Source organism: Paramormyrops kingsleyae, chromosome 4 (genome assembly GCF_048594095.1).
Source record: "Paramormyrops kingsleyae isolate MSU_618 chromosome 4, PKINGS_0.4, whole genome shotgun sequence".
Taxonomy (NCBI): domain Eukaryota; kingdom Metazoa; phylum Chordata; class Actinopteri; order Osteoglossiformes; family Mormyridae; genus Paramormyrops; species Paramormyrops kingsleyae.
In genome coordinates this window covers 33,666,606-33,694,240 of record NC_132800.1, presented here as the reverse complement: position 1 = coordinate 33,694,240, position 27,635 = coordinate 33,666,606, and the positions used below count along the sequence as shown (strand labels likewise).

Here is a 27,635-nt window from a genome sequence, read left to right as displayed (position 1 = left end):
ACGAAATGTCCAGCAGCATGCGACCACTTTCATACTGGTACAAGAAAATTGAACTGGCAACTTATAAACAAACGCTGTAGTCCATTTAAAACGATTAAATTGTCTTTACTATAATCTGAGTAAACACATTTTACTGGGTTTAAGCATTTATATTATAAATATCCAATCATTTAAAGGTATTTACATAGACGTAAAATAAATTAAACACATCGGACGGCTGATTTGTGAATAAAGCATAACGGAAATGCCAGCGCTTGGTTTCCCTTAAATCCTTAATTGAAATTACTGCGCGCGATGTCAGTGGATGCGTATCTTAAGGGATGCGCGCACGTGCAGCCTCATTTTGCGGCCGGGAAGCATCCCTCTGTGCATAATCCTCCAGTCTGTTACAGTTTAAGCGTACGAATATGTCCTTCATTTGATTAAACATTGCTTTTATATTAAAAACGCCAATGTCAATGTTTTGCATGACAACACACATAAAATGTATTCTGTTTGTGATACTTTGCAAGCTATTAAATTTCTCAATAAATCCAATTAATGCTAATCCTCACCTAGTAATGCAATGCAATACGATTGGTGAATTTGGTACAATTTAGGTTATCTATTAAATAACACACATTTATTCGGAGATTAATGGGGAAAATATTTCTACACTGTGGGTGTATACTTGAAACAAAAATGATTCGTTTGGCATTTGGTTTTTAAAATTTGCGCACTTCACGAGGAAAACAGAAAAAGGAGGGAAGGACATAAAATTATAGGGCACATCCACAATTCACACGTTTATATTTTTGCATTTTAGCAGCTTCAGACTTGGGAGTGAAATCCGGACAGGTTGTTATAGCGACCCAATCCACAGGGGTCCCCATGTCTATTTAAACCCCACCACCTCCCCCTCCCCTTTAACCCCCCTTCTGCCTTTAAAGAACATTATATATCACACACGGCATGCCGATGCCCACAAGTCCTAATGAGTACTAAAACACTATCTTCTTGCAATTAGCTCATTCCTGTGTATGTTCAGCCTGACTGACACGGGGAACGAGAGCGCTAGAGAACAGTGTAATCTAAATTTCCCCTTTGGCAATACATGCTGATTGGGTCCCAAAAGCAAGCTGCTTTAAACTTTTAATATTTGACTCCTGTGTTCTGCCTTGACTGGTCGCGAAGGGCTGTCTCTGAAGAAGCTACATTCAGACAAGAGAAAAGATTTCGTCTGCATTGAGATTTTTTTCCATTACAAGCGTGTGTGTGCGCGCGCGTGTGTGCGTGCGTGTGTCTGAGGGGAAAATGTTTTCCGAAACTTTTTCAAGGATGATCTACCTTGGATGTTTCCTGTTTCTTTGTGGGCTTACGCATGTCATGGCAAGTTATCCTATCTGGTGGTAAGTTTTATTTTCTTTTTACTTTTTACACAAGTATTCAACGCCATTCTTCCTTTATTCTAGATTTTCCCTATTCTCCACTATTCTCCACTTTTAGTGAAAGTTGCTGCATGATTTTTTCTGTGCCGTTCTTAACACTATTAACAGGTACAGTACTCGAGTAATATATGATGTTATCCGATATAATGCCGATGCACAGTTAAAGGGTATCGTATGGCACTTTAAAGAGACACCATTATTTGATCCTGTTGGAAAACACAGGCCGAATTCAGTGCACAATGGTGCAAACTGACACGAACACTTGAAGGTGATTACAAAGCTAAGTCAAGTGAAATTCTGTACGGAGAAATAACACGAGAAGCAATAAGGCTAGAGACAAGTGTGATAGGAATGAGTTAAGACGGAACGACCAATGGTTATGAAAAAAAAAAACGCAGGATTAAGGTGCATACTTAACTTCACTGCTGGGTAAGGGTGTTTGCGATTATACGGGAATTGTTAAGAATGCAGTCTGGACAAGGGTCCACCTTGTCGATATTTATTACAAAACAGGTGCACTGCATTTATACACCGATTACTCCCGTACGGACAAGGCAGATTTGCGGGGTGGCGTGGACGAGGAACTTAGACAGCAACCGAAACCATGCAGATAAACCCTCAATAGTCTACGGATGACTTATATTTCACGGATATATTTTTGTAATGCATCATCAGGTGTTGATAAAACTATTTAATAGGCTAATTATACCGTAATGTAAAATGCGCTACATTAGGTTTCACGGGCGCACGTACTTTAATATTTCATTTTAGTAGCTTTCATAATTATGGATATTGGCGTTTTGAAGTTTAAAGGTACTGTATTTGAATACAAAATGCAACCAATCAGACAAACGACGATCTGGATTGTCAGAGCGCGTGGTTGTAGCCTAACTGTCAGGAATAAATCGAATCAAACCCGGATAAATAAAAATGCTCGCAAATAAACGTTAGTTGTACCTTCCATTTGTGGATTCTAACAATTGATTATATGATTACAGAATTCACAATTACACAGTAGAGTTTATCTTCCTTTTTCTCCAAAGTGACAGATTCACTTAAAACACACAAGTTGGGCAGAGCAATTTTTAACTTTAGCCTTATTTATACAACTTACTAACAGTAAGATTAATTTCCCAACGACAGTTTTGATTGCTGAAAAGACCTTAAAATATCTGGTATTGCAGAATGCAGTTCTATTAAGCACCTGTTCATTTGTATTTAAACTATTTAACAACATGAAAACCGAAAGCTTAAGAGCTGTATTAAGTGATACGATTTTAGGCAAAGAAAGCACAAAAACAAAATATACTAAATTGAAATATAATGCAATACTACAAGAAGGTTCAGTGTGAAATATAAATTGGCTGAATCGGCAAAAACGTACACCTTGATTAAAATTATAATAAGGAGAACATTTATTTGCCACCGTCATCTCACATCTCATTAGAAATTCCTCTCGCATACCGAATCAAGAGACAGAATGGGTTATGTAATTATCGTCATTAAAGCGCGGAGCTTATGACGAGCCTGACTCATATAGCCAAACTGTGTATGTATGTTGACAGATATATTGAAGCAGGCAGAGCTATTTCTTTATGCACTTTTATTTCGTACGCTGTTTTGATATGACACACTGCCGTTGGGGACACGATTTATGAATTTGCGCACATTAATCGTCGTTACTTTGATTCGCTTTTTAAAACTAGAAAAACACCCTAATTAATTTCTTTATATGCTATGTTGTCAGTTTCGAAAGAAACACAGAAATACAGACATTTGACGAATATAATTACAGTTTTTATTTAAAACAGTTGGATGTCCTAAATTTGGTGAAACAGATTTTTAAGAACAAAAAATATATATTTTTTATGAATATGAAGACATTTTTTCGATTCTTCAAAGATTCACAAAACATGCACCCAGCAATTCAAAATAAAAAAATGGAGTTTCAGCGTCGTGCAAATTCCGCATTCCGACTTAATAAAAATCAGTTCGCTGTGATACTAGGCAAGACTAATCATGGGTTTCGATAACGTGTGAATGTCGTCGGAAACAGCCCACAGCACGTAAAACCGGGTTGACTTTTCGCAGTCGACTCAGAATAGGATTAACTATCAACAAACTAATAACGCTCCCTGCGTTATTACGATTACGATTCCGATTATTATAGAATTCCCTATGTGTAATTGGAGCACGCGTCCCTTCCTTGTCATACTGATTATTTTTCCTATTATTAAAAATAATTATTGCTATTATGGTATAATGACAACTTATAACGCATGAGTATTTTAAACGGGGCCATCACAGCTATGAATTTCTGGGGCAGTGCGTCGGGGTCCCCCAGTCCTGTCCCGTCCCGGTGGGGGGGGGGGGGGTTGAAAGGTTTCATGACGATGCATTAGTCACAGGATGCATGAAAGAGCCTCACTCACGCAACCCGCTGTTTTCCAGCAGAAGCCTTGCACAACTGCGTCGACAAGTAACTCATTTTTTAATTAATTTGCTCTCGAGGTTTGCGTAATTCTGTCTACGAGGGGAAAAGTATTATCTTTAAAGCCAATGAAAGAGCATGTAAAACAGGAAGATGTTCCAAGAAAATATCAGTGTCTGTCACATATTTATTGCTCCACATGTAATAACATAAAACCTAATATTTACAACAAGACGTAATGTTGCTTTATATTTAAAACTCGTATCTCGTATTTCTAGGCGCGTTTTATTAAATATACAGAGGGAATTGAAGCTGTCAGTCCTCTATTTATGTTATCAGTCAAAAAGTTAGAGTTTCAAAATATAAAAGCCTGGTTTTGCATACAGGGATGTTTTTGGCCAGTCTGCTGAAAAATTCGCCCTGTAAATCAATCTTCTGAAAGAACTACTTTTAGCGTTTTATTTCTCTGCTACTATGTGTCGCGATGCGATGTTTACTGGGAGATTTTACGACGCCCCAGATGGTTTTATTCGGCGCGTCTCATCGACCGTAACCCATACAAAACCCTAATCAAATTTTCACAAGTTTTTACAGCGTAAATTAGGTCTCATTTTAGTGTCATTTACCATCGTGGTTTTATCCTGGAGGAACTCTAAATTGCAATTTTAGTGGTTTTATCTTTCGGGGAGGGGGGTGTTGAATTACTATTTTATTGCTATTCTCAAATGCGGTTTAATCTGGAGGGGACCTGTTCCAGGAGTGACAGGAATTCGAAGGCAATTACTTTAAATATGAAGTTATTATTGTTCCTTTCAGATTAAATGAGCTGATAACAAGGACTTAATTCCACGGCAAATGCTGAATGGCCTTATTCACAGAGCCCTGCTTATTGTAAAGTGACTGTCCGGTTGTATGATATGCTTATGTCTTGGCGCAGATCCCCCCCCCCCCCTCGTGTACCCCCCACTCCTTTCCGAATGCTCCCCTCTTATTCCGTACCGGTCCTTGGCAGAGCACACTGGCTCTGACCCGCGTGATCACACTGTGACCCAGCCTGCTGCGCCGTATGTGGCCACTGGGGGGTCCACAGCTAGACGTGATAGATGTGAGTGTATGTGAGGATTTCTGGCAGGGAAATTGTGAAAAAGCGAAACTGTGTTTTATCCTTGTGGAGATTAGATACATATTAATCCATAGTCATACAAACATTAGGTGATATTTTCCATTTCTGTGACAACAACACTGGTTCTGTTACATTTACATACATGTGAAAGAAGTGCTTACCCAGAATCATCCAAACTTGAACAAGGAGCTGTGTAACATTCTTTTTCCATTTTTCATTTTTTTGCTATTCGAATGTGAATGTCTAGAAAACTAGAAAGTAGACTAATATTAGCTAATTATTTTTCCTGGAATTATTTGTCACCAGCTGTATTAATGACAATGGTAATAAGGCTGTAGAGATGAATAGACTTTGCTGTTTATATTACAAACTCATGATCTGGTAACACAAGTAGCAATTTAATGTACCATTTGGATCATTGACTTAAGCGTGACTTAAGAGTCACATGTTGTTCCATAACCAGTATTGGGTGACTTTCAAATTTGGTAATCAGCTCTATTAAAAGCATTTTTTTTTGTCTTACAATTTTGCTTACACACCAAAAGTGGGTTTTAGAGAAGTACATTGCCTTATTCAGTCCTACAGCAGCTCATTATGTGATCTAAGATGTATTTTCACTACCTACATTTCTTTGTGCGAAGTCCAGACAGAGGCACATCTGGGTTTGTATGACGCTCGGGATAAGAAGTTCAGCTTAGGAATACAGCAGGTGTTGCACATGTGGAACATGCATGCACACTCAGTTCCTGCTGAAAGCATCAGACCGCTCGGGTCAAGTCGGTTTCACTGTAATGTCAGTTTAGAGCAGCGTTTCCCAATCCGGTCCTTGGGGACCCACAGCCGGCCCATGTTTTTGCTCCCTCCCAGCTCCCTGCCAGACACTAGGGAGCTGGGATTGAACAAAAATATGGACTGTCAGTGGATTCCAGAGGACCGGATTGGGAAACGCTGGTTTAGAAGATTAAGTTCTATATCTGGACCTCAACTGAGATATTAGGCAAAATATTCAAATGATACATGACAGCCTTTTCTTCCGATGCTGCAGCGTGTTTAACTCCCAGATCTAGTCTTAGCTCTCCAAGAAACACCTCTCCTATCACAACAAGGTTCAAGGTGACAGTCTACAAGAGCTAGACCTGCTGTTCTGGGAGGCTGGTAAACTTGAAAGACCAGGCTGAAATCTGCAAGTAAACCTCCCAAAGCTTATTTTGCCACAGGGCGACACATCAGTTTGTGTTACAGAAGAACCAAGACGAATCAGGTTTAGCCTAATTGTTTCCAAACTACCTGCCTAAAACTGGTGTCAAGTAACTTCAAAAACGTTTGCCAGATTTGTCTAGTTATAGACCCTCGATTGTTCCCGCAGCTTAGGATTGTGAATTCAGTGGCATTTTCTGGTCACTTTCAAGCAAATCTTTTTTCAGAAATACACATAGTAGTTTATTTTGGGCTATAATGAATTCACGTAACTGTGACAAGAACAGAGACTGGTGGAAAAAGTATCGGATATGACATAAAACACATTAGACACATTCCAGGATACGGTTAAATTTGGAGTCTGTATCTGACTCATCTTTGGGAAATGTGGCTGTCATTGTCAAAGGTCAAAGAATTGCTGACCTTTTTATTGCGAAAAGCAAAGCGATGCATGATTTTTCCTAAATTGCTTGAATGTTGTTGCTTAGGGATTTTGCATTCTGATGATGGTTTGGTACGCTACGCTAACGGTGTTGTCATGAATAAATCAGCGGGACTCCCTGCCTGGCGGTGTCCTTTTATAAATGACACTCCTGTCATTTTCATTCACTGGACCCTGATCCTTTCTCTCCCAGAGAGTTTGTCCTAGTTTTGAGCACCAGATTAAATCAAAAGGCCCAATCTTCTCAACCGCCATGGCTCCCGATCTGCATGGCAGGATTCCAGCTGATCAAAGCATCCAGCCCCTGGGTATGAAATAAAGCCATCAAGTTCTGTGTTTATGATTTGCGATTGGCGGGCGGGTCAGCGTGTTGATCTAATCTGGCCCGGAGAAAAAGCAAGTCAAACAAGCGATAGACTGACGCAGAGATGGCGTTCAAGTCCCACGTTTTGCCCCTCGGCCGGTTCCAGCTTATCAGCAGAGTGTGTGTAATGCTGCAGTATCTGTGCTGTCTGCACCGAAAATGATGGCTCGCCCGAAAAGGACAGGCTAGGTGCGGAATGTACTGGCAGATGAGGTTCCAGAAAATAGGAGACTCTCGGGCCCACGGCAGTTGATATGGATTCAGGGAGGATTAGAGGGTGCTTTCCGTTAAGCCTGTGTCTTCTTAACGTTGTTTGAAGGGAGATGACATCCCTCTAGGTGCCCGTCGCGAGAGACGCGGGTCTCGATCAGGCCACGTTCACGGCTGTTATTTAAACACCCCCCCCCCCCAAAAAAAAAAAAAAAACCCCCCACCCTGCAGACCTGCCGTGGCACAGCAGGTGTGGACAGAGTGAATGGGTTTTTTCCCCCCTTCCTAACACCCCCCCCCCCACCCCCACCCCTCGCAAGGCAAATACCTGGAGGTGAGAGGCTCACTGCACATTCCTTCTCTCTAACATTCCCTCTTGATGTCAAAGTTGGCTCCATGGCCCCAGGGGCCACGAGTGAAGGGGTAATTCTCAGGGCTTCTGCACAGGCTTGTTAAAGTATGCATTAAACCTGGGCTGGTTCCACTCCAAATTAAAAGAGGCCAAAAAAAAAAAAAAAGAAAACAGAGAATCTGAGGCTCGAATTAAAAGGCAATTCCCCTCTCGAGCTCTTAATTGCTCGACATCAAAAGCCAGGCCGAGGCTTTGCGGAAACTGGGGCGGTACACAAGCACGGCTTAACGGGCAAGAGTGCCACCGAGGGCCGGCCCAGAGCAGTTCTGTTGGGAGACAGGGCGTGCAAAACACCTGGTAGGTCATTTCTAGGCCGCAGGTAACATAATTCCAATTGGACCTCTTGTCTTTAATGCTTATTCATAGTGTAGGGCAGGGTTATTCAACTCACGGTCCTCGAGGTCCGAGCACTGCTGGTTTTCCAGCCTTCCTTTACCTGTCAGTCAGGTGTGAAGCCTCTGACCAATCAGAGTCATTAATTATTAAACAGCTACCTGGGAGAACTGAAAACACGGCCTGGATTTGGAATCGAGGTCCAGAGTTGAAGAACCCCGGTGTAGGGTCTAAATACTCAGGCACAGAATCTGTAAACTGATGCAACTGCCGCAGGAACATGATGAGCTTGCATGCACCGTGTGATGTAAAAAAACACTGGTTTTCTCCTTCATTATGGGTAAACGCATATAATATGGTACATCACCTGACATTCTGAATGGGCTACCGGTATGTTCCGTGCGTGTAACTATGCAAAACCATGAAACAGTGTAGACTGTAATTGATTGATACGCTAAGGGCTTTCATTGAGTTCCAGAATGTTCCCGGAATGTTCAATACCTACCTGTGGAAGCAGCACAAGAAACGCCGAAGTGAAATAATTCCACGTAAGGGTACATTGCCCTCAGAGTGTTGCTACTGCACACACGCACCTGTTCCCCTCACTCAACGCACGCCGCGATTCAAACTTTCAGCACATCTCAGCAGTTTCCGCTTTTATGGGTATATGCACTGGTGATTGTTGGTGTCACATCTCCAATTAATTATCGACTTTACCTTGGCTGCGTCTTCACCTGGAAGCCGTCTGTTGCCAAACAGAGTCACGCTACATCTTTCCGTGACTTGATTCCATGTGCGGATTGAAGCCCGGGATGTTCATAGGCGAAACATCCGATTAGCGTGGTTCGCTTGCCGCAGATTCAATAATTCCCGTGTTTACGCCGTGGATCTTACTCCAGACGAGGTAATAGGGGCTCATTCCTCTGATGCAAGAAGCTTCTTGCTGTTCAGAGCCCCGGGCAGACTGGGGAGGAGGCTACAGAAAGGTCACTTTGTCATGCCGAGGTAGTTTACAAATCTCTCTCTTGTCTTATGAGAAATCCCTGATAAAAATAGTTACCCTTTGCTACTTCTCAATGGATGACCTAGTCGTGGACACCTGAAAGTTTCGCATTAAATGAGCTGATAACAAAAACTTAATTCCACGGCATATTTACGTAGCCCTGCTCATTGCAAAGTGACTGCCCTGTGGTATGATATGCTCATTTTACCAGTAAAATTGAACATTTTAACAATCAAATATCAAAATATGTAACGAGGAGCTGCATCTTTTCACTTTTTTGAATGCAATGGAACGTCACAAATTGGAGCACATCAGAAATGCAAGGCCACACCCACTGCTTCGCCAAACCATCTTCAGGATCTTTCGTCATGATTTAAGGAACAGTACGATGTTATATGATCAGTTCGACACGCGACATAAAAGGATGGAAAAGCGGATCACGCTGTTTGTTTGGCGCTACGGATTAGACGCTTCTTGAGTTTGAAGAGGAAGTGTAGCACACGTTTTTCTCAGGGCTTGGAAATGCCTTCTTAGATGCAATTAGTGCAAGAGGTCACACTCCAGCATGCTTGGGGTCAATAGTGATTACCTCTTAACATAGCTACAGAGGTCAGCAGAGAGTAGACTCATTCAGTTGCGTAAGTCTGCCCACACCTGGCTTTCGTGATGATGCCAGAAGTGAGTCACAAACACTTGTAGCCCTTGATAGGCAGCGTGCTGTCGACTGGTACTCGGATTGGATTGAAACCTGATGGTTACATATTTACACTAAGAGCTCCGGCAGTTTACTGCGTCTGCTAGGCCTAGACTCTCCCGCTATTTAAAAAGGAATGAGCCAGTGAGATGACTGCACCATGACTTAAATTGCCTAGGCCCAAGTCAAATACGGGATTTGATGTTTCGCATGTTGGACGAGTTTAGAGATTTGTAGGTGATTTGAGAGCGTTATTGTCGCCATATGTTTCTGGAGTAATTTGTTTTGATAGCCTAAGTTGATAACAAAGAGTGTTAACATTTCAGGAATGCGAAAGGAGAGAGGATGAGACTACGTACACAATTGTATCCATTCCACGACACATTCTGCCATGTATAGGAGTCTGTAACTCCATAGTTTGTCCTGATAACCTTATTGCTGTCAATCACTTTATGTGGTTGAAGACCAAGATATAGCTGGCTTTTACATTCTCTAATATCAATACAAGAGAGATGCTTTCAAGACATTTTCTTGCTGTAATCCCCTGACAATCACCTTACAGAAATTGGCCTTCGTTCCCACCGACCGTGTAGAGCAAAGAAAACTCTGGTGCATAAATTTGACCCTTTCAGTGCATGCTGGATGAATCGGTCTGCTTTTAAGCTGTATTTATTAGCAACGGTTGATGCGGACCAGCATTAATTTGTGTGATATCGGGGCGAACCCATGGATCAGCTGATTAGATGGCCGTGGCTGACTTTGATGAGCAGGGAAGTGGGAGGAGTCTCATTGGATGAGAAAAGGGATGTGGGGAAGTGATGAGATGGATGTGGTGCAATAAGAGGGAGATCCTCTTTACAAATTGCTTTGATGTGACAACAAACAAAAACGTACGTTTTGTGTCTTTGTATTGCTGAAGAATTTAATAGTAATCCTAATTGCAGAAAATGATTGCAAGATTTTATTCAAACTGGAAATATTCAGATATAGGTGAATGAGTGTAACACATTGAGATATCAGGTGAAATGTAATGTAAAATTTCTGTTTTTGAAAAGTCTGTGCTTGTGGCAGATTGGAAACTGGTGCCTTTTCGCTCTTTTTACAACATTCATTCATGAGTCAGGATACTGGCTAAGTTTGCAAAGTTTTGTTGCAAGCTATCTTGTAATGTAAGTAATCTTGACGATTTTTTTAAATAAAAAAATTTGTGGATGGCACAACCCAGCATTTTAGTCAACTGATCATAATGATAACAGACATGAAGTATGAGAGATTTGGGAGTGGGAGGGGTGCACTCAAGAGACACGGTGTGACCCCCCCCCCCCCCCCCCCCCCAAGCTGCATGGTCAACAGGAAACAAGAACAGCTATGGTCACAAAATAGATTTATATCAACCAAATTAAAGTATTTTTGATTTAAGTCTAAGATTTAAAATTTGTGGTCAGATCCAAGGTAGGAAAACAAGTTTGGTACAAGTATGTTACCCAGTATGGCTGTAAGTTTACTGGGGGACGATTCATTTACTGGGGATAATTCATTTAAAGAGCCTCAAATGGTTGTCAGGAAGGTACGCTAACTCACGCACCCCCAGGGTTGCAGGTTCGAATCTCACTTCCACTCTTTTGATAGTGGAGTTTGCATGTTTTCCTTATGTGGATTTTGCAGCTTGCAGGCCAGGGACAGTTAGGCTAACTGGTGTCTCGAAAATTCCCAGTAGTGTATGCGTACTGTGCCCTGTGATGAACTGGCATCCCAATTCTGCTCCCTGGGGGAGGCTGCGGTTGCTCCCCCCAGGCATTGCTCAGGATAAGAGGTTGGAAGATGAATGGATGGAATGACTGTTCTATATGCATCCTAAAGTAAAGGTTAGTGATTCATAAAGGAAAACGAGCCAACGCATTGTCAGAATTTGTAACGTTTACTTTTTCACCATTCACGCGGGCGACCTGGGGGTGACCCGTATTTACGCACACGCACTTGTTAGCATGCTTTATCAGCGCATGCGTCAGCTTCGATTTATTTATTTTCCCATGGAAATTTTCAGCATGATTTGTACACAGACAGCTTGTTAAACACCCAGGAGATTCGGAGGGACATCCTGTAATTTGCCCCAGTTTTTGGGAATCATTATGAATGAAGTCTACCGCAGACAATTACTTGCAGTTCTGATGGGAGAATGACCTAAAGTAACTCTTTTCGTAAAAAAAGTGAAGTAAATTTCACAAGTGGGGTTGTGCACTTGAACCCTTCAGTGTACAATATGGTGAACAATGTATTCAAATGTATTCATGTACAGTAGTAGGTCTGGCTGCGTGTAAATACTGGATCTACATTCATACGTACTTTTCTGAAACGTTATTATATGGCTATTTTTCAGTTAGTTCCTTTGTGTTGAGTCCAATAATTGAGTCACTAATCTCATTTTTAAAGTGATAGCAAGGCCAAATATGTCATAGGTCCAAAGTTGATGGAAATTATATCAGAATGACAAGCGAAGTTAGACAAGTCAAATGGAGCGAGTTCCATTTAGAAATAGCAAAATGAAAATCAGTTATTTTATATTACCCCTGATTTACTTGCGTAATGGAACACAGCGTTAGGGGACATCGATCAAGGTGACACAGCGTTAGGGGACATAGATCAAGGGGACACAGAGCAAGGGGACATAGAGTAAGGAGTCACAGTGTAAAGGGACACAGTGTAAAGGGACACAGAGTAAAGGGACACAGTGTAAAGGGACATAGAGTAAGGGGACACAGAGTAAGGGGAAACAGTGTAAAAGGACACAGCATAAAGGGACATAGAGTAAGGGGACACAGTGTAAAGGGACACAGAGTAAGAGGACACAGAGTAAGGGGAAACAGTGTAAAAGGACACAGCGTAAAGGGACATAGAGTAAGGGGACACAGTGTAAAGGGACATAGAGTAAGGGGACACAGTGTAAAGGGACATAGAGTAAGGGGACACAGTGTAAAGGGACACAGAGTAAGAGGACACAGAGTAAGGGGAAACAGTGTAAAAGGACACAGCGTAAAGGGACATAGAGTAAGGGGACACAGTGTAAAGGGACATAGAGTAAGGGGACACAGTGTAAAGGGACATAGAGTAAGGGGACACAGTGTAAAGGGACACCTTAAACGGTATTCCAGCACATTGTGAGGCACAGTATATATAAAAGTCAAGTGAATGAGTTATGACACATCCATCGTTTCTCTGTAACCACTTGTCCTAGTCAGGGTTGGGGGGAGTTTGGAGCCTATGGGTACAAGGCAGGGAATTAATTACTCAGGATGGGGCACCAAACCATTGCAGGGCGCAAGCACCCACACACACGCGTTTGTACTCATATCTTTATGGGGACCGTCCATTAATTACTATGGGAAAACCCACAACAACATGAGGAGAACATGCAAACTTCACACACATGGAACTCTGGCAGAGACTCGAACCCGGGTCCCAGAGGCATTCTGAAGATCTACAAACAGAGCACCGTAGTGGTTTGAGGTCGCCTCCGGGAACTATGGACAAACTAGCAACATTTTGACATTAGTCACAAATTGCCCATAGGAAACAAGACTGCCTTTTAAGGTAATGAAGACGAGCGGCCCGCTAATACACAAAAACATTTTTAGACTGAGCAAGTTGGATCATGAAGCTCGTCACGCACAGAAGGTCGGATCCTTGAAGCAGCGCTGCGTTGGCTTCTGATGCTCAGCTCCCGCTATCTCACTTTAAGTCATTTTTTGCCCCCCCTATTCAGTGTATGGGCATTAAAGAGGTTGCGGTATCCTGTAATTACAAGGGGTAGCTTCCAACCTACGAACGGAGGTGTATAAATGGCTTTTGGCTAACACTGGGCTTTCATGTCAGACCAGGCCCGGCTTTTCTGCATGAAATCGGATTGCGGTTTTAATCCATCCACAGAGGCCCAGACAGTCCCCTGAAGAAACAGACGTGCAGATTAATCGCAGCACCTGACACACATCTGTCTGATAAACTGACTGCCCCCCCCCCCCCCGCCCACCCCTCCAGGTCTCTCGCTGTAGGCCACCAATACTCCTCCCTGGGTACCCAGCCCATCCTGTGCGGCTCCATCCCCGGCCTGGTGCCCAAGCAGCTGCGCTTCTGCCGCAACTACGTGGAGATCATGCCCAGCGTGGCCGAGGGCGTCAAGATCGGCATCCAGGAGTGCCAGCATCAGTTCCGTGGGCGGCGCTGGAACTGCACCACCATCAACGACAACCTGGCCATCTTTGGGCCCGTGTTGGACAAAGGTTAGAACCTTGGGCCCGTTCTGAGTGCCTGAACACACAAGACACTTTTCCCACGTTGTTGACAGAACAACAAAAGTAACTAGTGCTGTAAGCTTTTTGTCTAAAGTGATATATTTGGGGGTATAAAGTTTACTCAGAAGAGCTTTTCCATAGCATAGTATTGCTAACTTCCAGGTTTCCGTATGACCTGCGTTGGTCCAGATTTATGTGACGCTGAGGCACAACTGACATGCAGCAATGAAGACTGAATGCAGTGGCTTTGCTGACAGCTTTGTTTACTCTGAATGCAGTGGCTTTGCTGACAGCTTTGTTTACTCTGAATGCAGTGGCTTTGCTGACAGCTTTGTTTACTCTTAATGCAGTGGCTTTGCTGACAGCTTTGTTTACTCTTTGCATTACACAACACAGGTGTTTCTCTGGGTTTGTCTTAATCTGCTACTTAAACTTGACCCCAGATCTTCAGGGGGTTCAGTCATTTCCTAGCTGTCACTTCTAGCTATGTGTGGCCTTCAGTGAGGCAGCGGTTAACTCCCTAGCCACCCCGAGAGCTCATATGTTATGGAGGGTTGTAAGTTGCGAGACTAGTCTTCCTGAAAGTCACTTGCGTTGAGTGTATGTTTTACTCAGAGAGTCATAGAGTCTTACTTTTAGTCTATAAATTGGAGGGACCTGTTTGATTTGTGGACAGGAGGGAAGGGAAAGCAGTGATGGCTTACAATGCACCACAAATCGCATTCTCAGAAGGACGCTTTCTGTAATTACAAAACGCAGGCATTTCATTTTCTCCTTGGGTCTGAGAAACACAGTGTCACCAAGCTACCAGGCGATGAATTCATGGGCGAAGTGTCATCTAGTTGGTTATAAGTGATAGAATTAGACGGAAGAGTATCCAGTTGTTCAATATAGTAACAAAGACAATTCATCTGCATGTCCCGGTAGTATAGATCAGATCAGATCAAATCAAATCGCCAATTTGATGCCTATAGCATCGCAGCATATCGCATTCACTGCATGTCCATAACATACAAGGGAATCGAAATGCTGTCTCTCTCTCATCTTCGCAGTACAAATATAAAATATAATAGTATAAAAAGTATAAACATATAAGATATAAGATAAATATGAATAGTACTAAAAATAGCAACCTCTGTGCAATGTGTAATAGTCAGTAGTGTAAAAACAGTAAAGGAGCAGGAACAGTGTAATAGTAGTGTAAAAACAGTAAAGGAACAGGAACAGTGGTGTAAATTGAGGAGGTGCATTTTTAGAGCAGCTTAAGAGGCGTGCAGAAAGACTATTGGCAGCAGGTGTAGCATTGAGTCTTGAGATAGTGGATGGAGTTGTCCAGCAGAGGGTACAGTACACATTAACCATACACTAAACATCTCGCAAACCTCAAATTTGTCGTTAAAATCAGTGCTGAGATACTCCAGACTGGATACCACATCTACCTTTGAAGAGGGGGGCAAAATCACGGAGATGAAAACAAGGGCAGATTCCTCAGCCTGATTTTTTTCCATCTGCATGGCCGTGCCCGGGGGCTACATAACAGCGAGGAAGATGACGGCCAGGAGTCGATGATTGATTGGGGGGGGGGGGGGGGGGGGCGTCCCCTTCTTGTGCAGCTGGTATGCTGCTGGACCACCACTGCTTCAGGGATGCAGCCTCCTGTTTGGCTCCAAAGGGACCCTGAGGTCATAAGTAGGGGATTAACCAATGACGGAACATCAGGAAGATCAGCGTCAGGATCAATTTTACAACAATGGCCTAAAAAAACAGCACAACAAACAGAAAAGACAAGCATCACCCACGTGCCTGTTTGCCACTCGCCAAAATTCTGGAACGCATCCTCGGGCGATGCATTTTAACGATGCGCGCGACCGACAGTGTGACAGGGACCGAGAGTCTGAATGTCTGGTGGTGAAAAGGACAGGCTGCTGCATTTCGGAGTTTCATCATTTGTGTCGAGACGATCAAGCCCTTCTGGAACGCTCCAGGCGATTTTCAGGAAAGGAAGCCTCAAATAAACAGTAATACGTAAAATCAGTAAAATATTTTAACATTACGACGCTAAATATATCGAAATAAAACCACATTTTCAAGCATTCTATATAATTTGTCCAATTTAGCCTCAAATTTATTCTTCTCACCTGCCGCTGCTGCTTTTGTGTCTTGCCCCCGGCGCCTTTCGTGCCATATTTTTGTTTTGCACAAAAACCACCAGCCTGACTGTTTAAACGGGTCCCTTTTTACGCCACTCTCTTCAGCTGCCAGCCAACTTAGTTCCCCTTTGAGTATCAGCGATGCGAGTCCTCCTCCAGTAGTATATTTTGTCTTTTTGTCTTAGATGGCAAGCGCCGTTTGATTATTCTTGCAGATCGTTTGGAAAAGGGATGTTAAATCCTAGTTTAAATACATCAGTCAGGATTTGCCACCCAGCTATGATGAATTTCCATAGATGAGAGTGATGCATTTGTACACATAGGGTCAGAGACAGCATTCTGTTCAGAAGGGAATTCCCTGGAATACCCCCCCCCCCCGCCCCTCCGGACCCCCACCCCTGGTAAATTCCTAAGGGGTTATTTCAGGAACCGTAGCAATAAAGGTATATTGGGTCATATTAAGGTCCCTTGGGAAGATGTTTGGATAGAAGACCAGTGTTAGCGCATATGCTAATCTGTATTTTAGTGTAGGGGTGTCAGCACTAGGGGAACTGCAAACACAGACACAGTAGCCTGTGTGCTATAGAAAGTCACACAGTAAATAGGTGTACAGTTATTTTTTTGGCCTTTCTGAAACCAATATAACCAGTATCAAAGCACAAAAAAGGTTGTTTCTGCATCTACATTTATCTTACTACTACTTTACTAGTGTTTTACACCCTGGTTTGGTGTCAGATATACATCAGCACTAAATGTGGACTGTTAAATGTATCACCAAATCTCTTAATTCAATTGAATGAAGAATTCATCACAGTGCGTTAGATTCACTGCTAAAATGGCACTAAGTTAACATTTTTATGGCTAGGATTTATCATCGTTGCTACAAAAATGAAAATTTCAACGCAGAACTAAATAATCCATCTACCTGTTCATTTCCCAAATTCTTATCCTGGTCAAATTCTCTTTACACCTTCTCTTTTACAGCTTGTGAGCAAGCTGGCGATGAAGGGCAGCCGCCCATAGCAGCAGCCAGGTTTTAAGGGCCTCGCTCCCAGACCCGCAGACTGGGCTCAAACCAGTGACCTTCTGATCACAGGCATCAAGGCTTAGCCCACTGAGACACACGTTGCCCCCTAAATTAGCAGCAGGTATTATACACAATGTTAAATATTAAGATTTTTTATTTTTTTTTAAATGTGTTATTGCCTTCCTAATTGTAGAAATAGAACTGCAGTTAAAAAGTATTGCGCACATGTAACGGAAACCGTAAATATACTTCATCTTGATTTGTTGCGAGTGTACTTATTGCAGCTGTTTTTTTTGTTTTTTTTTGCCCCGTTGCACTGGCGTAAACGTTAACTGTGGCACGTGACACCCCCGTCGCCAACGCAGGGCTCCAGTGTGGCACCAGGCAGCCGCGGACAGGGTTCTGCGGAGTGGGCGGGACGTGGACTGGGGTATGGGGGGGGTGGAATTCTAAGCCTGTCAACTTGCTCTGAAAAAAGACTAATGTATACTATGGTAGGAGGTAGGGGTTGTTGGGACGGGGTGGCCTGGGGGGTGGGGGGTGGGTCAATTGCTTTTAATAAACTCTCGAGCGATTGTTACACTGATGGAGAAGGGTTGAGCTCAAGTAGACAAGTAATGATATGGGTTCACAGCCTTGTGCTATTGTGTTGTAAATAGCCGCTATCCCCACCCCCCCCAGACTTTGCCGCCCCCTACTCTAAATAGCGGAGACTTGACTGCAAGAGGGAGATCATGGTTTGTGTGTGTGTGTGTGTGTGTGTGGGGGGGGGGGGGGGTCAGCTTTTTTGGTCTTAGCTTTAGTTAATCATTTTGATTGGATTAAGGTCACCACGGCCCCTAACAATGTGAAAGGTCAGCGCAGGCAGATTAAGCTCTTTGTCACTAGGGGATGAGTCTGACCCTGATCCTTTTGATGGGGTTCAGTATTAGCGGTTTTCATTTCACTTGGTTTGATTGATGCTTGTACTCGTCCGGCGCGTCGCCATTGTCCCCGCGTGTCTGTCGGTCTGCCGTGCCGGTGGGCGCCTGTTTGTTTTACCGTGCCTTTTTTGTGGGACAGCTGAAAAGAGCATCAGGACGTCACTTCTATGGGGTAAAAGGGTGTGGGGGGGGGAGACGACCAAAACAAAAATAAAAAATGTACACTAGGCTTTGGAGGAGGGGGAGATTTAAAAACACGATCCACGTGGGGGAAAATGTCCACGAAGCTCCACCCTCTGAGGGGCTTCTCTCCAATCGGATTATCCAAGACGGTTCAAGTAATGGAGGGGGGGGGGGGGGTGTCAGTGTAGGGCTTCACAGGACAAAAAGCCAGCCAGGATTCCCTTCGTTTGCCAGCAACCTCAGACAGGAAGTCCTAGCAGTCACATGGTCAAGACTACCCAATGACAGAGGACTGAGCTCAGCTGGTGTATAGCAGAGAATTTTATTTACGCTCTCAATTCGTCCAGCCATTCATCCATCTTCTAACTGTTCCTGGTCAGGGTTAGAGGGGAGCTGGAGCCTCTTCCAGTCAACACAGGAGTACTCTACTGGTAATTTAGAGGGGCCAGTTAGCCTGTCTGCATGTCTTTGGGATGTGGGAGGAAGCCCAAACACTTCAGCGATAGAAGGAGAACCTGCACACTCCACACACAGAGAGCAGAGGCGGGATTCGAACCCCTTGAGCTGGCTCTGCTACATCAATGTGCTCACCTTCATTAACACCGTGCTTTAAAATAAAACAGAAAAACATTTCTTGTTTTGACAGTACTGACATGGTATGGTAAAGCGTAATATTGTGACACACCTAATTAAGGTCAAATGAGTGTTGTATTAAGCGGCATCACCGTGAAGATGATGTTGATGGCTGCCAGTTCATGTTGACAGTGATTAATGACGACAAGAACATATATAATGAGGCAGAGATGCGTAGGAGTTCCATTCATTCCTGTTTGGGAATTTCCATACCTCTGGCTGGAACGTATATTTAAACTAAACACAGAAGTCCCCGGTGAATGACAAAGGTAAATTAAGCATTGTTTTTGTTAGTGAACAAATGTAACAAAATGGCTGTTTAGGGGTGAATGAGGCAGTAATTATAGCTGAAAGTGCACAGGAACAGTGAGTGGAAATAATGCGTGAAAGAAACATGAAATTCATACTTAAGGTTGAGTTTCAACACCTCTTTCTCTCCCTTTATCTGTTCAAATCTTTAGGCATGTCATACTTAAAACAGTGGTTTAGGCTTGCTGTAGCTGTTTTGACCGTCTATATGTGAATTATTGGTTACTGGATCTGTGTTTTGCTTAAAGGTCAATCATACTCATTACTGGAATACAAATACAATATGAGCACGTATTCAACATTGCATTAGTTTCTTGCTAAGCAATACATTTATATCAAAAGTGACTTACATACCTTATAATTTTACTTCAGCCCTATGGTCCTATGTAATAGGTTACTTTCTTTCCAGAGGTCATAACAGTTGTGCAACCTTTGTCCAGGTATCCATTTTTGCAGCTTTCATGCCAACCCAGCACCTGTTTTTGGGGCTGTCTGTAATCCACTGCTAGTTGTTGGTCGTGTTGGAGATGGGTGATCATGCTCTGAGAAGGTCTCCACCATCATGCAGTTCCTTGTAGGTCAGGTGAGCACTTTGTAGCCCATTCCAGCTGCTGTCCACGTTCTACACAGATTAACTACTGCTTGATCTCCTGTTCTATGTAGTCTAGCTCCTTTGCTGATGACATTCTGGGTCAGACAGTCTAATTGGTGTTGATGTTTTATTGACAAAATCATGCAGGTCAATCGTGACAACACATTACTCCTAAGATGCATCTTTTATGTTTGACCTACAAACTACAGAACATAAGAACATAAGAAATTTACAAACGAGAGGAGCAAATTCAGCCCATCAAGCTCGTTTGGGGAGAACTTAACTAATAGCTCAGAGTTGTTAAAATCTTATCTAGCTCTGATTTAAAGGAACCCAGGGTTTTAGCTTCCGCTACACTAGCAGGAAGACTATTCCAGACTCTAACTTCACGCTGTGTAAAGAAGTGCTTTCTCAAATTCAGATTGGGACAATGCTTTGGCAGTGTGGGTTTTTTTCCTGCAAAATGCATGTCACCTTCTTCCGTTCCCTGTGCACATGCGTGTTCCTATGTCAGTGTTGCTGTCAGTCACTTCCTAGCGATTCCTAGCTGATGCCCTGCAGATCTGCAGTGGAACAGACCCCTGCCCGAAAGTGCTAGAATTCATTTCATTCATTTTCCCACTCAGAATATACCGTGCTGTCTGTCGCTGCAGCGAGTATGCATAAAAATGCTCCCGGCTAAGTAATTCTTAATTTCTTGAAATTACTCACTGAGTAAGGTTTATTAGAGGAAAATGACCTCATTATTTATTAAGTGCTTAATCACAAATTTGAAAGAGTAGCTGGACTAAAATCAGAATTGCAATTGTGAATTATTTAATTTAACACAATAACATTTTTTCTGTTTCAGTAGTCAGTACATCTCCTTTCCCATTAAGTTTATATTTATTTCTAGTAATTGTACAGCTTTGCCCCATTTGAACTTTATTATGTCCATCTTATTTCTCCTCATATTATCTATCTTAAGTTCTGTTCCATGTTGTCCGTGAATGTATGCAGCACTAGTGCATTGGTGTACCTGGGCAACACAGTGAATTCTGATTCTGATTCTTTTACTTATAATAGACATATCTTGGAAAAAAATATTTTATTTCTAACATTTTTGGATGTTGGATTCCAGACATCATTTATCTGGGAAAAATATAATATAATATAATATAATATAATATAATATAATATAATATAATATAATATAATATAAACAGATACTTAACATGCTCCTGAGTGGTAATGCCCAACTTAACCAGCCCAGGAAAGGTCAGGCAATTCCGGTTATGACCTCTGACCTTTAGATGAGAAACTGTTACCATTTAGGATGTGATAGGAGGGCCCTCCTTTTCATAAAATGCATGTTTCTCCATGCCGGGAGGAGAGCAGCACACCGGTATATCATTAACTCTGCACCAAAGAAAGGAGGAGTGCAGTAAATAGGCTTGATGGGGGGGACCTTAGTGCACTCCCTGCTGGGTCCTACTTGGAGCACAATATCTCCGCCACCATGAGATTAAGCCAGAGAGAAAGTGCTTTTCACCATTCACACGCCCTTTAGATTGTTTTATTAAACCGTTTGAATAGGGATTTCCCCGTCTGCCCACAAGCGGGCTCCAGCCAATGCATAGTTTTCTGTTGCTATGACTTAACTTGGTCCCCACTAATCACCGGCGAGGGCAAATTTCATATAAAATATCTGGGGCCATTGTGGCCGTAACGCGGCGTGACAGTGTCAGCACAATGGCGGATTCATGCCCCCAGCAGGTAATGTGGATGGCTCGCCTCGCTGGGGTCCGCCAGGGAGAGATGGAGGGGAGCTTGTCAGAAACCATCACCAGTTCAGGCCCGCTGGCACATTCCTTTCTCAGGTAGGCCCGGTCCCTCCCCTAGGTGTCTGGACATCCCCCCCCCCACCCCCCCACCGCTCTCTTCTATACCCGGATAATCTTCTTTTCCTTTCTCCTTCCCCTCTTTCTGGCCCTTTTCGGACTCGCCGTCTTTGCCGTGTCATGACCCGCACTTTATTGGCTTCCTGATAATAGAAAGCCAGCGACGGCACGGTTTCAAATCGAAGCTGAATGGCCGCTTTTCACCGCCGTCTTTTTACACCTCTGGCCACCTAACCGCTCGGCTGGATGGGGTCGGGAAGCCCCCCCCCCCACCCCAGATTTTTTTCTTTTTCTCTCCCAGCTGGCCACATCAGCGAGTTGCGGGAAGCTCAGGATTAGCGCACCCCCTTTGCTTCAGCAGGTGGGGGCGAGGGGGGGGGGGGTCAGTGGCCGCACTTGCCCCCATAATTAATTTTTAATCGTCCAGCCGACCGCTCCGGTCACGCCTGCCCCTCCCGAGGGCGACATGCTGCCCCTCCCGAGGGCGACATGCTGCCCCTCCCGAGGGCGACATGCTGCCCCTCCCGAGGGCGACATGCTGGTCCTGAGGGCAGACATGATTTTTTTTTTTTTTGTTGCTGTCAGGGAAAGCCGGGAGAGATCCGGCTCAGGGTCTCGACAGATACAGCAGTTCCGGATCCCATGGCCATGCGGGAGACAGGATCCGGCGGGGGTCCCCTTTAGTGCCGCGGAGCACGGCGCCGCCGGTTTTTCCGCCAGTCGGAACCTGCTGCCACGACTTCCCCTCTGCGTTCGCGCTAAGTGAGCGCGTGCAGAAGCTGTGCAAGACCGTACAAGACCAGCGCACCCGTACTGTAAAGATGTGTAGCTTTAAAGGCTCAAGTATGAATAAAGGGGAGAAGCTGTAGATCATATCTTAAGAGAAGACAGTCTGGCACGAAGCTCTGATTGGTTTTGCCTACACTTTCAAATAAATATAAACGATTTGTTAAAACCAGTTTAAAAACAAAGTGATCTGTGTGTATTGTATGCCAACTAGTCCCAAACCATCGATTAGCTGACCGGTTTTCATTGGCTGTCAGGTTGAGCGCAGCTTTTTCTGTGGTGTAAAGGTCACTTAATTATACCTCTGTCAGCTGTGTTTTTCCTGTCACGTCTGTGGATGTTCCTGCTCCCCGGTGACTCAGTCGGCCGCCAAGCCCACTCTGGGTCTCCTGCCTGCCAGCTGCGGGCCCTGTGCCGGGCTTTCGCTTAAACCTGTCGGTCAGAGGAGTAGAGGGGCAGAAGGAGGAGGCCTATCAAAGTGTCATCGGTGTTGTAATTATTTAACCTAAGCCTGTACTGATTGTGTGATGGTCCACAGTCCCATTTTATTGCAAGATAATAATTATTCCTGGTACTGTGGTCAAATTACAGGACTGCCCTCAGAATATCGAAGAACATTTAAAAAAAATGACCAGAAGTGGACATTCCAGGTCCAGAAAGTAAAAGTCTGGACCAGGAACCAGGAAGTAAACATGGACCTTTCCTGGTGTCGACCATGATCGAGCCTCACCACCCTCTCTGTCCACAGCCACGCGGGAGTCGGCCTTCGTGCACGCCATCGCCTCGGCCGGCGTGGCCTTTGCCGTGACACGTTCCTGCGCCGAGGGCTCGGCAACCATCTGCGGCTGCGACACACGGCACAAGGGGACCCCCGGGGAGGGCTGGAAGTGGGGCGGCTGCAGCGAGGATGTCGAGTTCGGCAGCATGGTGTCCCGGGAGTTTGCCGACGCGCGGGAGAACCGGCCCGACGCCCGATCCGCTATGAATCGCCATAACAACGAGGCTGGCCGCACGGTAAGACCGGCACTGGCCTTCCAGAAATCACCACGCTTCCAGCACTACCAGCATCAGAGATTTTTGTGCCCCCCTAACTTATTATAGCTAATCTTTTCAACGCTTTATTCAAACTCATTGTGCAATTAAAAATTATGTGCATATACCTAAGTGTGGTTTTGTGTTTGGCTTTAAATTTGTGAATTGAGCATATCAGAGACATTGTTTGTTTTGATTTCCACACAAAAGCTTATGCAATTGCATGGACGTTGGAAAGTAATTATCCACATCCATATTCAGTTTACTGTTACTGCCAGACAGGACGGCATGACAAAATAACAAGATGAGCTATGCTGAAGATCTGCTGTGGGTCCTATTGTGAGAGCAGATTATGTGTACCGTCTGGGTAAAGCTTCCCTTGGGATGGGGTGTGGCATGACAGTATTGGCAGTATGGACACTACAGATCTGTTGCATAAACTATGACTTAAATAGTTGTGGTGGTATAAGCTAGAACAAACGGTACAGTGACAGGCGAAGCCCATGTGGAGCCTTAGGCAAGTTTCACCGATGGCATCCACCCCAACCCCTGGCATGAGGGGTACGTAGAGCTCGACAAGTCGGCACCCTCTTAGAAGATGATGCCCTAGGCGGTTGTTAATGTTGCCTGATAAGTTGACTGGCACTGTACTTGATTTTTACATGATTCTTCTATGGACATTTTTTGACTCCTCTTTCTCGTGGTCCCTCCAGTCCATCAGTGACCACATGCACCTGAAGTGCAAGTGCCATGGGCTGTCGGGCAGCTGCGAGGTGAAGACCTGCTGGTGGTCCCAGCCGGACTTCCGGGTCATCGGCGACTACCTGAAGGACAAGTATGATAGCGCCTCTGAGATGGTGGTGGAGAAGCACCGCGAGTCCCGGGGTTGGGTGGAGACGCTGCGGCCCAAGTACGCATACTTCAAGCCGCCCACCGAACGGGACCTGGTCTATTACGAGAGTTCGCCCAACTTCTGCGAGCCCAATCCAGAGACCGGATCCTTTGGGACGCGGGACCGTGCCTGCAACCTGACGTCGCATGGCATCGACGGCTGTGACCTGCTGTGCTGCGGCCGTGGACACAACACGCGCACCGAGAGGCGCAAGGAGAAGTGCCACTGCATCTTCCACTGGTGCTGTTACGTCAGCTGCCAGGAGTGCGTACGAATCTATGACGTGCACACCTGCAAGTAGGGCTGCCCTCGCAGGCCGACCCGTTTCACCAGGGGGAGGGAGGGGGCGAGGGAAAAGGGTAGTTGACCCACACAAGCTTTCCAAGCTCGGGTTGACGGTCACCTGCAGTGAGGAGGAGAAGTAAGATCTTTTTGTGGCTCGTTTGCAAAAAGACACAAAAAGCATCAAACTGTTGGCCGTCAAGTGGCTTCACGGACTTTATTGACACAGATGATGGTCGTTCGTCATCCGTGGTGCACCATGGGGGGGGGGGGGGGGGGGTGAGTCAGCCTCTTTCCTGGGGTGACCACATTGTTGAGGCTGCAAGCCCTGTGGGCACGATCTCTGCGGAGCATCAGTCGATGCTCAGGACCACAGCAAGGGAGGTCTCGCGGCTACTCAATCAAGGACCTGAGGACTCAATCCATTAGGAGGGGGGAGTGCAACATGGCACACATTGCAAATGAGACTGCAAGGGTTTTGAAAGAGTCTTAAAAAACACTTTTTTTTGTGACATGTGGTGTGACTTCATGTGGGGGAAACTGCCTGAGGAGGTCTCCATGAATCCCAGGGTGCAACAGGGTGCCCAAATACCCGCAAACCTTCCTCCCCCTACCCGGAAGAGTCCATTTCTCAGTGAGTTTCAGTGAAGTCCCAATTGCTCTTAAGTTCCACTGCCCCCTGAAAGCTTCTTTGCTTCATATCAGTTGACTTGAATGCCGGTACGTTCACATCAAACATTTTTTTGCGACTTCTTCCTCCCACATCAAAAGCACACGTTTTTTTTTTATTTTTTTACATTATATTTTCAATATGTAAGTGTTATCCAGTATTGAGAATGAATGGATGTTGTGTATATATAAAACATGGTGTTAACCAGCTACTAACATTTGGGTACGAATGCACTTGCACCTGTGTGAATGTATTGTTGTGGTGTTTTAAGATTTTGTTTTGTTCTCTGTTCTTTAAAATTCTCAACTTTGTTCCGGCCAATTCCTGGCATGCTTTCCTCCCTCTGCCGAAAAAGATTTTTGGCTATAGTTTGCAACTGACCACAACCGCATTTGTAAATCAAAGTTCAGATTTAATCAGCTGGGCCAAACATTTGTTATGTGCTTGATCTTGAGGATAGCTGCATGTTATTTTTTTTTACATCATTACCAAACTGTTTGGTGACAGAACAACCGACATGGGCGTCGGGCAAACGAAACGAGATTTGAAAAGTCAGCACTTCTGCGGATGGATGGTGATCTTTGCTGTGTCGCTAAGGAAACGGTGGCGGCAGCACCTCCTGCAGGAGGGCCCAGGTACCCATCCCCTTCTCAGGAGATGTGTGAGTCATAAGGGGGCCTTATCCTGTGGACTGAAGCAGAAGGCAAAAGGCTTTGCATAAGAGGCAGGGTTCCATTGGAGGACTGTTACTGAGGACGCACAGCGTGCGTCTCCTTTACCGTTCCTGACCGCTTGCAGCACTTTTTATAATCAGTTCCTCTCTGACGCAGCAACTGGCCTGAAATTTGGGGATTAAAAAACAAAAACATGTAACTGCATCCATCACCTAAAGCGGCAGCTTCTGGCCCCTGTCTCTCTTTCGCTCTCTCGCCATTCACTAATTCAGCTAATTTACCACGACCCATAGGCCTGCACCTCTCCCGGCATAGATGGCAGGGTCAGAACCAGAACAGGAAATCTAAATCTGGGTCATTGGCTTCGACGGGTTCTCAGTTTGGGAAAAAATAAAGGCCCTCTGCACGAGACTTGTTGCTATAAAGCGCCGTCCTGGAGCCTGACCAGACTTGCGGGTGACAGCCTGGGCTGTGAGGCAAAGATAACCGCATGGAGACTTGGCTATCCAATGATGACACCTTCCCCTTTGTTTGCTGCTACTCAACCATAGCTACACACTATTAAAGATTATATATGTATTCTCTTCTTTCTGTGAAAGACACCGTGTAGACATAGATTTGAGAGAAAGGAAAAAAAGATGTGAAGTTTTGTACTACGTCAGTTTTTCATTTATTACTCATTAATAGTAACCGCATAGACCTAATTTAAGTGTCGCTTGTCTGTAATGTTTTGGAGGGACGAGGAAAAATAAGATTATAGTCCTGGTTGAGGGCAAAACATTCCTATATATTTCCCCTAATATAAATACAAAGCAAAAACTGTAGTATCTGTTTCAGTTTAAGGAGTGTAATGTTTTACTGGTCCTATCAGTGTGTTTTCCTGTCATTTAACAGAGCAAACCCCCAAGTGGCTCATCTTTGAAAGCTACTTGGTAAGAATATTTTATACACTATTACTACTGTGATTTTTTATATTTTTTTTTGGGGGGGGGGGCAATGAACTGAATTTCTAATAAGGAGCACAGACCTGCCTTTTGAACATAACTACATACAGATGTCATTTATGCTTTTTAAAGTTATTTATCTCATGGCCTGGAAATGGAATATATCAGTCACAAGCAAAGACCATCTCTGCTGAAGTCTTTGAGGAATTCCTTGTCCTTAAACAGCAAGTACTTCATCACAAGAAGCCGTTTTTTTACCTATCTAGTAGTATGTTAGAGTGTCTTCTGTCATCTTTCAAAGCACAACATGGCGTATGTTTCACGTTCTTGTCCTATCGTCTTGCATTTCAAATGATCCTCCCCAGCCTTCCCACACAGTCTTTGACGCCGTAAAACTACTGAACGACTAATTTAATAGTAAAGTGTGCCGTATTGCGTTTTTGTCTGTTTGAACGATTTTATTTTTTTTTTGTATGATTTTTTTTCTGCTTCGGGAAAACAATTCTGCATTTTGCTCTAAAGTCTCAAGATCCAAAGTTTTGTACAAACTTGTTTTGTGGCTTTTTTTTATTCCTAAAGTCTGATGTTTTATGATTATTTATTTTATAATAAATGTATATATTAGTAAGTGAGAGTATATATTTGCAGAAAGAATAATGTGTCTGAACATTGTTGTCCTTGTCCTCGTCGTTTTCCTCTGTAACACTGTAACGGTTTTACCTCAATTTCTTGTTTT

The 27,635-nt window shown here is 44.1% G+C and overlaps 1 protein-coding gene across 1 annotated transcript; it reads left to right on the top strand.

Annotated features, from left to right (window-relative positions):
* Positions 1-1,028: 1,028 nt before the first annotated feature.
* On the top strand, positions 1,029-24,865 carry wnt3a (wingless-type MMTV integration site family, member 3A). The gene is made up of 4 exons (XM_023815536.2): positions 1,029-1,388; positions 13,669-13,910; positions 23,154-23,419; positions 24,151-24,865. Exons 1-4 carry the CDS (start codon positions 1,294-1,296, stop codon positions 24,628-24,630), a joined length of 1,083 nt encoding a protein of 360 aa, XP_023671304.1. The 5' UTR covers positions 1,029-1,293; the 3' UTR covers positions 24,631-24,865.
* The last annotated feature ends 2,770 nt before the right edge of the window (positions 24,866-27,635 follow it).

Bases quoted from the DNA above. Each gene is read 5' to 3' on its own strand.
- wnt3a (XM_023815536.2), top strand. From the start codon at position 1,294: ATGTTTTCCGAAACTTTTTCAAGGATGATCTACCTTGGATGTTTCCTG. The intron at 1,389-13,668 runs GTAAGTTTTATT...CCACCCCTCCAG, and splicing joins GCAAGTTATCCTATCTGGTG to GTCTCTCGCTGTAGGCCACC. The intron at 13,911-23,153 runs GTTAGAACCTTG...CTCTGTCCACAG, and splicing joins TGGGCCCGTGTTGGACAAAG to CCACGCGGGAGTCGGCCTTC.